Source organism: Antechinus flavipes, chromosome 3, assembly GCF_016432865.1.
Source record: "Antechinus flavipes isolate AdamAnt ecotype Samford, QLD, Australia chromosome 3, AdamAnt_v2, whole genome shotgun sequence".
NCBI classification, from domain to species: domain Eukaryota; kingdom Metazoa; phylum Chordata; class Mammalia; order Dasyuromorphia; family Dasyuridae; genus Antechinus; species Antechinus flavipes.
Window position 1 is genome coordinate 596,020,221 of NC_067400.1, and position 13,413 is coordinate 596,033,633.

Genomic DNA, 13,413 nt, shown 5'->3' on the forward strand with positions numbered 1-13,413 from the left:
AAGAAATAAGCCAAAGAAAGGTATTTGAATAGCAAACATAAATTGTTTCATTAGGAGTTCAAGCACTGGGTTTCAAATTTCTCTTCTGTTTAGTGTGTGGCCCTGGCTAAATCACTTTGTTTTTCTGGGCCTCAGTTTCCCCATCTGTAAAATGATGGGATTGGATCAGATGGCTTCTAAGGTCCCTCTTCTCTATATCTATGATCCTATGCTCCCTCTGTTGATAAATAATGAAAGAACACTGGAGTTGTTTAGGAAAAATTTTTATTGTAACAGGCCAGACTGAGATTGAGACAATACACCTTGGCAAGATCAATAAAAAGAGAGGTGAGGGGCTTAGTCTTCTGCCCCATGAGCCCTTGCAAGGTTGTTTCGCATCAGCTCAATAAAAGTTACAGGTCTCCTCAGGATGCATGTGCACACTCAGCATCAGCTTTCTCCCTCAGGCTCTCTGGAACCTCTGTTTGCATACTTGGCCTTCACAAAACATTTCCTGGAGTTTGGGAGAAAGAAGAAAAAAGGATGAGATCAGCACTTAAGAACTCAATCTCCTCCCTGAACTCTTAGATGGATTATCAGCTTGTCAAACTTGGACACAATAGGATTCTCTACCAAGATACCTCAGGCTTTGGGTAGGAGCTTTATGGGCTTGAGCAAAAAAGATTGTGAGGCATATCCCAACCACTAATAGATTCTGAAATTAAAAGATGAAAACATTAATAACAGGGAAGATTTTTGGGGCCATTCACAGATTTGTATAACACTACAACAGGATTTTGTGACGAGTTTAGAGGCTGAAGGTTGTTTATTTGTTTGTATGTTTTTTTAGGGCTGAAGAGGTAATCAAAGATATTTCTTTTTTTGTCATTTTAAAAAATTATATCTTTTTATTTACAAAATATATGCATGGGTAATTTTTTCAACACTGATCCTTGCAAAACCTTCTTTTCCAAATTTTCCCCTCCTTTCCCTCACCCCCTCTCCTAGATGGCAGGTAGTCCAATACATGTTAAATATGTTAAATCCAATATACGTATACGTGTTTTTACAATTATCTTGTTGCATAAGAAAAATCAGATCCAGAAAGAAAGAAAAAACCTGAGAAAGAAAACAAAAATTCAAGCAAGCAATAATAGAAAGAGTGAAAATGCTATGTTGTGGTCCACACTCAGTTCTCACAGTTCTCTCTCTGGGTGTAGATGGTTCTCTTCATTACTGGACAATTGGACTTGATTTGAACTCAACTCATTGATGAAGAGCCACATCCATCAGAATTGATCATTGTATAGTCTTGTTGCTGTGTATAATGATCTCCTGGTCCTACTCATTTCACTTAGCATCAGTTCATGTAAGTCTCTCCAGGCCTTTCTGAAACCATCCTGCTGGTCATTTCTTACAGAACAATAATATTCCATAACATTCATATACCATAACTTATTCAACCATTCTCCCACTGATGGGCATCCACTCAGTTTCTAGTTTCTGGCCACTACAAAGAGGGCTGCCACAAACATTTTTGCACATATGGGTCCCTTTCCCTTCTTTGAGATCTCTTTGGGATATAAGTCCAGTAAAAACACTGCTGGCTCAAAGAGTATGCACAGTTTGATAACTTTTTGAACATAGTTCCAAAATGCTCTTCAGAATGTTTGATTCATTTACAGTATCTCTGATACTGTGTGATACATTCAATGTATCAGTGTCACAGTTTTCCCACATTCCCTCCAACATTCGTCATTATCTTGTCCTGTCATCTTAGCCAATCTGAGAGGTGTGTAGTGGTATCTCAGAGTTGTCTTAATTTGCATTTCTCTAATCAATAGTGATTTGGAGCACTTCATATGACTAAAAATAATTTCAATTTCATCATCTGAAAATTGTCTGTTCATATCCTTTGACCATTTATCAATTGGAGAATGGCTTGATATCTATAAATTTGAGTCAATTTTTTATATATTTTGGAAATGAGGCCTTTATCAGAATCTCAAAGATATCTCTAAAGCATAATATGATCTTGAATAGCGTCTTGCAAACAGTAGGAGCTTTAAAATGCTCGTTGTTGATTGAACTACCAGGGCAGATACACATGAGGTACATGAGATACACATCAGGTAGAGACATAACAGAGACAGAACTAGCCTCAGAATCAGCAGGACCTCTGCCACATACAGCTTGTGTGTCCCTGGGCAAATAGATCAGCCTTTTAGGGCTTCAGGTAATTCTGGAAGTTACAAGAATTATAAGAATAATAATTGCTGCTCTCCTTTGATGGAGGGAGAATCATCCTCCTCACTGGCAGCTCCTCATATCAAAGAAATCATAATGAGAAATTGTTCTAGAGTACTGCCTCCACAGGACTGAAGCTGAGATACATTTGCAGTCCCTTAGAGAAGTGGTGGACTATAGGTACAGAATGACTAATGTGTGAATCTGTTCATTTCTTTTGCTTAAAGATATTTGTTTGCTATAAGAGAAAGATGAAGTAAAGGGAAAAGTGAGAAAAATATTAGGGAGTCGTTGCAATGTAAATAAAAATAATGCAACTTCAAACAGATTTGGTCTGTGGCTGCATACGGTACTTGGGTATATTGTTCCTTCTTTGGGGGCCATTGATGTTTTTTTACCTCAGTCAGGAAGTCAGGAAGGATTCCAGTTTTGCCGCTGGGCAAGTAACTTAACTTCTGGGTGGCTGAAGCAAACTTCTAAGGCAATTGTCCTTAAAGTTTTTGGTTAGAAGTAGGGAGGAAAAAGTAATAAATATTCACCATATGCCAAGCTGACTGTTAGGGGCTACCGTGGTGCACAGAGCACTGGGCTTGGAATCAGGAAGACTCATCTTCCTGAGTTCAAATCCAGTCTCAGACAACTTATTGGCTGGGTAACTCTGGACAAATCACTTTACCTTTTTTGCCTCAGTTTCCTCATTTATAAAATGAACTGGAGAAGGAAATGGCAAACTGTTCCAATACTTTTGCCAAGAAAACCCCAAATGGGGTCACAAAGAGTTGGACATGACCAAAACAACTTAATAACAAAAATGACAATTACTTATTAAGCAGTTTATAAATACTATTTGATCTGATTCTCACAACTCTGAAAGGTGAGTACAGTTATTATCTCTATTTAACAGTTGAGGAAACTGAGGCAAGAAGAAGTTAAGTGTGACTTGTCCAAAGTCATACAACTATAAATATCTGAGGTCGAATTTGAATTCAGAACTTTTCTGACTCCAAGTTCAGCCCTCTCTCACTCTGCCATCTAGCAGTCTCTCAGGAGTACTTTCCACTCTTAAAAATTAAGGAATACTCCTCTGTCCCGATCAGGAGCTTTTATCTATGGGGTTATATAGATGGATATTTACCATATTAGAAATTAAAGCTTTTTAGCATTAAAAAAGAAAATAATTTTGACCTAAGGGGTTCTTGAAAGACTCCCTGGGATGGCCTACACTTTTTTTTTTTTAAATTTTAATTTTATTTAATAATAACTTTGTATTGACAGAATCCATGCCAGGATAATTTTTACACATCATTATCCCTTGCAATCACTTATGTTTCGTTTTTTCCCCTCCCTCCCTCCCCCCCCAAGATGGCAAGCAGTCCTATATATGTTAAATATATTGCAGTATATCCTAGATACAATACATATTTGCAGAACCGAACAGTTCTCCCGCTGCACAGGGAGAATTGGATTCAGAAGGTAAAAATAACTCGGGAAGAAAATCAAAAATCAAATAGTTCACATTCATTTCCCAGTATTCCTTCTTTGGGTGTAGCTGTTTCTGTCCATCATTTATCCAATGAAACTCAGTTAAGTCTCTTTGTCAGAGAAATCCACTTCCATCAGAATAAATCCTCATACAATATTGTTGTCGAAGTGTATAATGATCTTCTGGTTCTGCTCATCTCACTTAGCATCAGTCCATGTAGGTCTCTCCAAGCCTCTCTGTATTCATCCTGCTGGTCATTCCTTACAGAGCAATAATATTCCATAACATTCATATACCACAATTTACCCAGCCATTCTCCAATTGATGGGCATCCATTCATTTTCCAGTTTCTAGCCACTACAAACAGGACTGCTACTAACATTTTGGCACATACAGGTCCCTTTCCCTTTTTTAGTATCTCTTTGGGGTATAAGCCCAATAGAAACACTGCTGGATCAAAGGGTATGCACAATTTGATAACTTTTTGGGCATAATTGCAGATTGCTCTCCAGAATGGCTGGATTCGTTCACAACTCCACCAACAATGCATCAGTGTCCCCGTTTTCCCACATCCCCTCCAACATTCATCATTATTTTTTCCTGTCATCTTAGCCAATCTGACAGGTGTGTAGTGATATCTCAGAGTTGTCTTAATTTGCATTTCTCTGATCAATAGTGATTTGGAACACTCTTTCATGTGAGTGGTAATAGTTTCAATTTCTTCATCTGAAAATTGTCTGTTCATATCCTTTGACCATTTATCAATTGGAGAATGGCTTGATTTTTTATAAATTTGAGTCAGTTCTCTATATATTTTGGAAATGAGGCCTTTATCAGAACCTTTAATTGTAAAGATGTTTTCCCAGTTTGTTGCTTCCCTACTAATCTTGTTTGCATTCGTTCTGTTTGTACAAAGGCTTTTTAATTTGATATAATCAAAATTTTCTATTTTGTGATCGGTAATGGTCTCTAGTTCATCTTTGGTCACAAATTTCTTTCTCCTCCACAAGTCTGAGAGATAAACTATCCTATGTTCCTCTAATTTATTTATAATCTCGTTCTTTATGCCTAGGTTATGGACCCATTTTGATCTTATCTTGGTATGTGGTGTTAAGTGTGGGTCCTTGCCTAATTTCTGGATGGCCTACACTTTTAAGAATTACTGCTCTATAGGCTGATTTTTGAAAAGCCTAGAAAGACTGACATAAACTGAGGCTGAGTGAAGTGAGCAGAACCAGGAGAACATCGTACACAACCACAACAGGATTATGTGATGATCAATTGTGATGGACTTAGCTCTTTTCAACAAAGAAGTGATTCAGGTCAGTTCTAATAGTTTTGGGATGGATAATGCCATCCACATCCAGAGAGAGAACTATGGGGACTAAATGTGGATTAAAGCAGAGTATTTTCATTTTTTTTTTGTTGTTTGTTGGTTTGCTTTTTTCTTTCTCATTTTTTTCCTTTTGATTTGACTTTTTTTTCACAGCACAATGAATATGGAAATATATTTAGAAAAATTACATATGTTTAACCTATATTGGACTGCTTGCTATCTTGGAGAGGGGGAGGTAAAGGAGAGGGGGAGAAAAATTTGGAACAAAAGATTTTGCAAAGATTGAAAACTGTATTTGCATGTATTTGGGAAAAAATATTATTAAAAATAAATCCCCAAAAAGAGAATTAGTGCTCTAATATTCCAAGTAAGAAGTTACTAATCCCTGATACTTATACCAGAGACAGGGACTAGCCCATAAACTTCTTGAGGGTAGAGGCTGTTTTGTTTGTATACTCAGGGTCAAGAAGACTCATTTTCATGAGTTCAAATCCAGCTTCAGACTCTTTCCAGCTGTATGACTCTGGGCAAGTCACTTAAATTCAATTGCCTCCAAAAAAAGGGGGGGGAATATATATATATATATATATATATATATATATATATATATATAGGATTACCAGGGAAAGGAAAAATTAGTGAAAATAAATATTTTCCATCAAATTGATGATCCCCTGAAATCTATCTACAACCCATTGTGAAATACGGGGGAGTCCATGGACCTCAGCTTGAGAAACTCTGTCTTTCAGCAAAAGGAAACATGCATTTCACAAATACCAGATATAATTCGTCCCCTTCAATCCAGTGGGTCCAACCTCTGTTTGCCTTTTCTCCCTTCTGGACACAGGTGAGTCTATCATTGTCCCATGTGACCAAGCTCTGTAATAAGAGAAAAGATGAGGTTATCTCCAGAGGGATGCTTCTAGGCCAAAGAGCTCGTGAATCTCAGCTATTTATCAGTGACTTTCTCCATTCTTACCTTGCATTTTCGGTTATCTAGACCTTTGGTATCCTCATCAAATTCTTCTCCAATTTTAAACTGGACAAGGTAGTTCCGGAAGGTGCTGAGCGTCTGGATAGTGAAGCTGTCGCCATTTTGTTTGATCACTTTCTGTGGCTTAACCATCTTTGCTATCTTCCGTGTGGCAAAGTCAATGCCTTTAAAATAAATAGGAAAAAACCTCAATTGCCAATTTTGTTTCTCTTCCTAATTTTTTTACCTCTTTTATTTGATTTTTTCCCTCTTATTTGATTTTTAAAGTAATTTTTGAGCTCTTCCATGTCCAGAGACCAATGCATATTTTTCTCAGAGATGTTTTCTTCTAAATGTGTGTTTTGATCTTTGTCACCATAATAACTTTCTGCAGCCAGAATTTTTTCTCTTGTTTGTTTATTTTGTTTATTTTTCTTTCTTTCTTTTTTGCTGAGCAATGCCTCAGTTAATTGACTTGTTAAGTTATTTGCCCAGGATCACACAGCTAGGAAGTGTTAAGTGTCTGAGGCTAGATTTGTACTCAGGTTCTCCTGACTTCAGGGCTGGTGCTCTATCCACTGCACCACCCAGCTGCCCTGTTTCTTTATTTTTCCATTCTATTTCTTAATTTTTGACCCTTTACTAAAGTGGTGTCTGCTTCCAGGATGTACCATGCACTGTCCCACGTTTAGGGATTTTGTGCAGCTGTTTTTAGAGCTTCTATGGACTTGTAAGTTTTCAGTTCTTCCAAGGTGATCTGATCCAGGGAGAGGTATTTACAACTCTCCTGGCTTGTGCTGAGGTCTGTGAGCCACCACAAGCGCTCTTTTATGCCCTGAAATTGTGCTGAAGGTCCCTGTTCCACTGCAGGTGCTGGTGTGCCATTGCTCCTCCTTACCTTATCACTATCATTCGGAACTACAACCCAGATCAAGGATAAGCAAAGCAACAGAGTCCTTGCTCAGTGCTAGCCAAGAGACCCTTTTAATCTCCTTCTGATCCGTTGTTCAGCTCCCTTATGATCTGTAGGCTGAGAAATCCAGAAGCAGCCACCATTGCTGATGATTCAGTGGCTCCCAAGGCCTTCCTGGCTTGCTGGAGTTGACTCTATGCTAGACTATGTTCTACTCTCACTATGGTGGATCAGAACCTTTCCTGGTGACTAAGTTATCTTGGGCTGGAAAAATTGTTTCATCTCATCCTTTTCTGAATTCTACAGCTCTGGGAATCCTTTTATGGCATTATCTAAAGGTGTCAGAGGAGCTTTAGGGAGAGCTTAGGTGAGTTTCTACCTTTTTTCCAGCCATCTTGGCTCTGCCCCCTCAGTTCATTTTAAAGAATTTTGAGTTCCATGCTCAAAAAGTTATCAAGCTGTGCATCCCCTTTGATCCAGCAGTGTTTCTACTGGGCTTATACCCCAAAAAGATACTAAAGAACGGAAAGGGACCTGTATGTGCCAAAATGTTTGTGGCAGCCCTGTTTGTAGTGGCTAGAAGCTGGAAAATGAATAGATGCCCATCAATTGGAGAATGGCTGGGTAAATTGTGGTATATGAATGTTATGGAATATTATTGTTCTGTAAGAAATGACCAGCAGCATGAATACAGAGAGGACTGGAGAGACTTACATGAACTGATGCTGAGTGAAATGAGCAGAACCAGGAGGTCATTATATACCTCAACAACGATACTGTTTGAGGATGTATTCTGATGGAAGTGGATCTCTTCGATAAAGAGAGCCTTAATTGATCAAAGATGGACAGAAGCAGCTACACCCAGAGAAAGAACACTGGGAAATGAATATAAACTGCTTGCATTTTTGTTTTTCTTCCCGGGTTATTTATACCTTCTGAATTCAATTCTCCCTGTGCCACAAGAAAACTGTTCGGTTCTGCACACATATATTGTATCTAGCATATACTGCAACCCATTCAACATGTAAAGGACTGCTTGCCATCTGGGGGAGGGGGTGGAGGGAGGGAGGGGAAAAATCGGAACAGAAGTGAATGCAAGGGATAATGCTGTAAAAAATTACCCTGGCAATTCTATCAATAAAAAGTTATTAAAAAATAAAAAAAATAAAAAAGAATTTTGATTTCCAACTTCTCTTTTTCCCTTTGGCCTACCCACTGAGAATGCAAACAATATGATGTCAATTATATATCTTAAGCGGGGCTATATACATACCTTTGTCAATATATATGCATATATGTACATATGTAAATACACATATATGGGATATGGATATATTTGGAAATTAAGGTGCTATAACATATACATATATACTCACACATACACACACATATTTTTACATACACATATCTCTCAGTACAATGCCCAGCAAACAGTAAGTACTTAATAAGTGCTTCTTGCCTTGCCTTGTTCCGTTTCCCTGATTAGCAAGATATGTCTTGTAACAAAGATTTTTTTTAAAAAGAGAAAAAAATTCAGGACCCCTCTCTTCCCATACCAGCCAAGTCTATATATTTTTAAAATATACCTAAATCTTTTCCAAAGCATTGAGTCCTTTTTTCACCCGCATGCAACAAAAGGCATAAATCTGTTAAAATAAATTAAAGTGCCATCCTTGATTTTATGGGCTCATCTCAGTTGTTATGATGCTACTTTAATTAGCCACATCTGGCCTCTAGGTGGCGCAGTGGACAGTGTATTGGACTATCCAGGAGGAAAGTCTGGATGTCCAAGGCCATTCTACAGATAACAAAGACCTTTGTTAATTTTCCCTCCCTAACTAGATTGTAAGCTTTGCTCTAACAGGGACCAGATATTCAGTTTTGTCTCCCTAACTAGATTGTGAGCTTTGATCTGTTGGGGACCAGAGATTCAAGCAGGAGTCACCCCAGAATTTGCCAGTTTGCCAACGTTTGTTTGCATTTGACTGTCCACTTATGGAAAGACAGAGCAGAAAGAAAAACGTAGCCATCGTCCACTTTGAACCATATGGGACTAAAGTGCCACGTGCAGGATCCAGCTTCGTGTGAGTTTGCTTGCATCCAGCCCCCACTGGGCCGCTTCCTTAGTTTAGGAATGAGAGACAAATGAGTCTGATCTCCTCCAGCCACGGTCAAAGTGGCCGGCCCTTTTTTTATGCTATTTCTCTTCTGATTGGGTTTAACCACCACCACTTTGTGATGATATTCTGTGTGCTATGTTCACTTGTAACCAATGAAAATCCAACAGTTGACAAATCCTCCTTTGGTGCAATTTAGAATGACGGTTCATAGGTGTACAGGAAGAGGTTTTAATCTTTTTAGAGAAATGGGAAATACATTCCTACAATCCCTGAGCTAAGCTGGGGGTTGGGACTGGATAATAATGGACATGGAGCCCATATGGAAATCCCACAAATTAGGGAAGGTCAAGAGAATAGGCATTTATATGGTGCCTGCTATAAGCCAGGCACTCTGCTGAGTGGGTTTTGGGGTTCGCTTTGACAAATATTATTTTATTTGATTCCTGTAAGAAGCTTGGAAGATAGGTGTGTTTATTATCCCCATTTTACAGATGAGCAAACTGAGGTAGCAGAGGTTAGGTAACTTGCCCAGAGTCACACAACTATTAAACGTTTGAAGCTAGATTTGAATTTAGGTCTTCCTGACTCTAAGTCACACACATTCATGTAACCACCTACACTAGCCTATCTTATAGCAGCATATGATTAAATGGCATGAGTGGTGTGAACAAAAAGCACTATTTTTAGGAGCTTAGAAGAAAAGCGGGGGATCACTATGGCTAAATGGTTCATGAGTAGGGAGGGAAAAGAGTTGGTGGTATGGCAGAATCCAAGCAAGTAAGTGAATTGAGAAACAGCATGGCACAGTGGAGAAACTGCCAGACTTAGGAGGCAGAAAGACTTGCCAGTTTGATGGGTACCCCTGAGCAAAGCCCTTTACCACTTATGGAGGAATGGCTTATATGCATTATATTCTCTGGAAGCTCCTCCAACCAATGAAATTGTGGCCCTGAACCCCCAAACCAAAGCACCAGCAGAGGTCATGAGACCAGAATTAGGGAGAGATATTGAGGGAATAGGGAACAGAGCCACTGGCTCAAAAAGGAAGCCCTAAGTTAAGTGAAATCAAGGAGTAAGATGGGAACCACAATGCTTTAAGGTTTGCATGGGACTTTAAAAGTATTATCTCATTTGATTCTCACAACAACCCTGGGAAGTAGGTCCTATTATTATTATTATTCCCTTTTTATGGAGGAGAAAACTAAGGTCCAAAAGATCCAGCCAAAGAGTTTGGACTTGTTTCTGGTGATTTGGGAAATGAAGGCCTTGAATGAAGAGCTCCTAAATACCACTTGCACCAAGAACTGGCATTTATACTCAGCACTTTGAGATTTGTAAAGTTTTTTACGTGCATTATCTTATTTGAGCCCCACTCCAGTTCAGTGAGGCAGATATTGCTGGTAATTAATTATTTTCTTCATTTGATTAGTGGAAAAAATAAGAACCAACAAGTTATTGACTTCCCCAAATTCAGTGAGGCTTTCTGGGATAGTCTTCCTGACTTCAGGTCCAGGGTTCTATCAACAGAATGCAGTGGGCATCAGAACATATCCACAAGCTGCGAAACCTTTTGGAAGCTTTCAAATATTTCCAATCATCCCTTAGGTAGCTTGCTGATGCAGTGAGTAGTGTGTTAAATTTAGAATATAGAAGATCTGAGTGAAAAATCTGTTCCCATACACTTTCTAGCTGTATATCTCTGGGAAAGTCCCTTAGAAAAATAGCAGGGAGCACACAAGAGTTGGAAAGTTTAGGCAGTAGACTCCAATGCTCTTTTTGCAAGAACTGAAATCAATCTATTATAGAATTTAGATTTCTCCTTTGTCACTCATCTTTATACAGAGTGTGTAAACAGAGGCAACACTTCCTCCTCCTCAATTTGCTAATTAGGTATCCCATACCTGTATTTGTATTTTATTTTGTAATGTATTTTATGCCCATATTGTTTCTTAACAGCAAGCTTTGGTAGCCAAGCAAAACTAAATATCTTCACCTGATTTTTAAAGCTTCACCCTCTGTATAAAAAGCTAGGTAGAATCCAGAGACTCCACAGGATGGAGAACAATTTTATTGATGTCTCACATCTCATGACAAACAAAGCATAAAACCAAGATCTCTGCTCTTGGGGAATTAAATGTTAGTTTCATTTTTTTTTTAAAGGTGGAAAGAAAGAAAAAGGAAATGAGATTATATATCAGCGAATCCATTAGAATCGGAATTAGACTTCTGGTTTTTAGTTAGCTAAGACATTTATGTTCCTTTCCATAGTGTGGGAGGATAGGGTTTCTGTAGGGAGTGGGAGTGGGAGTGTGGGGGAGCGATCCCTTTTTGTGCATTAATTCATCAGTTCTTTAACAGTAGACAAATACTAAATTAGGCTGAGCGTAGGAAAGACATGGATTTACTATAGTAACAGAAGGCTCATCCACATTTCATTTAGAAACTGATTCAATAAGTTTTCTGGGAAATTAACAAGTTGGTCAAAAGACTCATGTCTATTTCATAATCAGCTGGTAAATAAAATGCCTTTTAAAAAAGCTTTACCCTACACCAACATTATGATGAACCTTTTTTAGAACCTATTTTAGAATCTTAATGATCACATGAAACTATAAACTTCTAGAGGGAAAAGACTTTACTAGTTATTGGTCTTTCTTTGACCCAGAAACAAGTACAGTTTCTGACACGGAATAGGAGCTAAATAAAGGCTTATTGGATTGAATTCAAACTTGATGAAAAAGTCAGCTCCAGTATTTTCCTTAAAATTCACCGAGAGGTAAATATGTAAACTGGGGTGAGGGGATGGGGGGAAGGGAAGGAGAACAGGGAGTAGGATTCCAAGGAGGGGTGTGTGTGTGTGTGTGCTCTGACTCAGAAGAGTCCTTAGAAGGCATCCTTATCAAAAAGCCATGTTTTACAGTTGAAAAAACTGAACTGGATTAGGTAGTAGAAGTAATTAATATATAAGTATTTAAGTATATATTATATTATATATATATTACTTATATATTAATATAAATAATTAATACATCCAGGAAGAACATGTGAATCTAGAATCTCTGATTTCAGAGCAAAGGTTTTTTTTTCCACTGTAGCTTGCTGCACCTCATCTATTTATCTAGATGATAGAGAGATAGGTTATTTCATCTCACTCCAGACCCAGATCCCTTTGAGTGTTTTCCTAAAACTCCAGAAATCGGGTAAGTGCTAAAGCCCCGATGTCAAGACTGTTACCAGCCCAGAGTACAGACGGCAGATTTCTAACAGTGACATGGAAAAGGCTGGGAGGGTCAGAAGTCACTCACTTAAGTTCTCTGCTAGCCTGGGTGGAAGTGGATTGCGGGCAGACAGCAAAGACCTCTGGGTTGTAGACTCCTTTCTAACCTACTTTCCCCTCTGTTAAGTGGGGACATCATTTAAAAAAAATAGTACTTTATTTTTCCTAACATATAGTTTTCAACATTCATTTTAATAAAACTTTGTGTTCTAATTTTTTCCCCTCCTTCCCTTACCTCCCCCCTCCCCAAGACAGCAAACAATGTGATATAAGTTAAATATGGAGCACTTCTTTCTGGCTTTTAAAAATGCTGATTGTATTATTATAAAGGAGACACACACACAGAGACAGAGAGAGACAAAGACAGAAAGAGACAAAGATAGCTAGAGAGAGCTCGAGACAGAAAGAGAGGCAGAGACAGAGAAAGAATGGGAGAGAGAAAGAGGGACAGAGAGAAGAAGAGACAGACAGAAGCAGAGACAGACAAACAGATAGGATAGAGACAGAAAGAAAAGGAGAGAAAGAGGGAGGAAAGGAGAGAGAGAAGGAGAGGAATTTGAGGGAGAGAGAGAGAAAGAGGGAGCTAGAGGCAGAGAGAGAAAGAGCAGTCTGCAACGAGGTCATCCATCCCCTCGTCCCTCAGGTTTGGCCAGAGAAACCCGAACGGGGCACGCAGCTCTCCTGCCAGCGCCACCCGGGCGCCCCCGCCTCCAGCTCGAGCTCATCGCTCCCCTACCTAGAGCCAGCATGTAGCCCTCGAAGTTCTCGTTGCTGACCATGTTCCAGGTGCCGCTGAGGTCCACGGGCATGGCTGGGGAGCCGAGCGCGCGCCTATCAGCGGAGTGAGTGTCTCCGGCGGCAGTGGGGGGGCTGCCAGTGCTCCGGCCCTATCTGGGGGTGTGGCGGCGGGGGCGTTCCGGAGAGGGAGGAAGGGTGACTGGAAGCCCCTGGGAGCAGGTGGGCGCGGTGGAGGGAGGTTGGAACGGGGGGACAGCAAAGGGGAGGAAAGTTCGACGTGGCTGTGAGTGTTCACTCAGAAGAGCGCCCTGGGGGCTGGGACCCCTTCTCCCCGGCCTCCTCCAGAA

General features: G+C 39.5%; 1 protein-coding gene across 1 annotated transcript; it reads right to left on the bottom strand.

The window, feature by feature from the left end:
* Positions 1-247: 247 nt before the first annotated feature.
* RBP7 (retinol binding protein 7) lies at positions 248-13,413 on the bottom strand. The gene is made up of 4 exons (XM_051988603.1): positions 13,065-13,413; positions 6,025-6,203; positions 5,823-5,924; positions 248-493 (listed from the first exon to the last, which is right to left on the bottom strand). The coding sequence occupies exons 1-4, from the start codon at positions 13,135-13,137 to the stop codon at positions 443-445; spliced, it is 405 nt and encodes a 134-aa protein (XP_051844563.1). The 5' UTR covers positions 13,138-13,413; the 3' UTR covers positions 248-442.

Excerpts from the sequence above, each read along its gene's own strand:
- RBP7 (XM_051988603.1), bottom strand. The coding sequence starts at position 13,137 with ATGCCCGTGGACCTCAGCGGCACCTGGAACATGGTCAGCAACGAGAAC. Across the intron at positions 6,204-13,064 it reads GGGCTACATGCTGGCTCTAG|GCATTGACTTTGCCACACGG; the intron begins GTAGGGGAGCGA and ends TTTATTTTAAAG. Across the intron at positions 5,925-6,024 it reads TAGATAACCGAAAATGCAAG|AGCTTGGTCACATGGGACAA; the intron begins GTAAGAATGGAG and ends CTCTTATTACAG.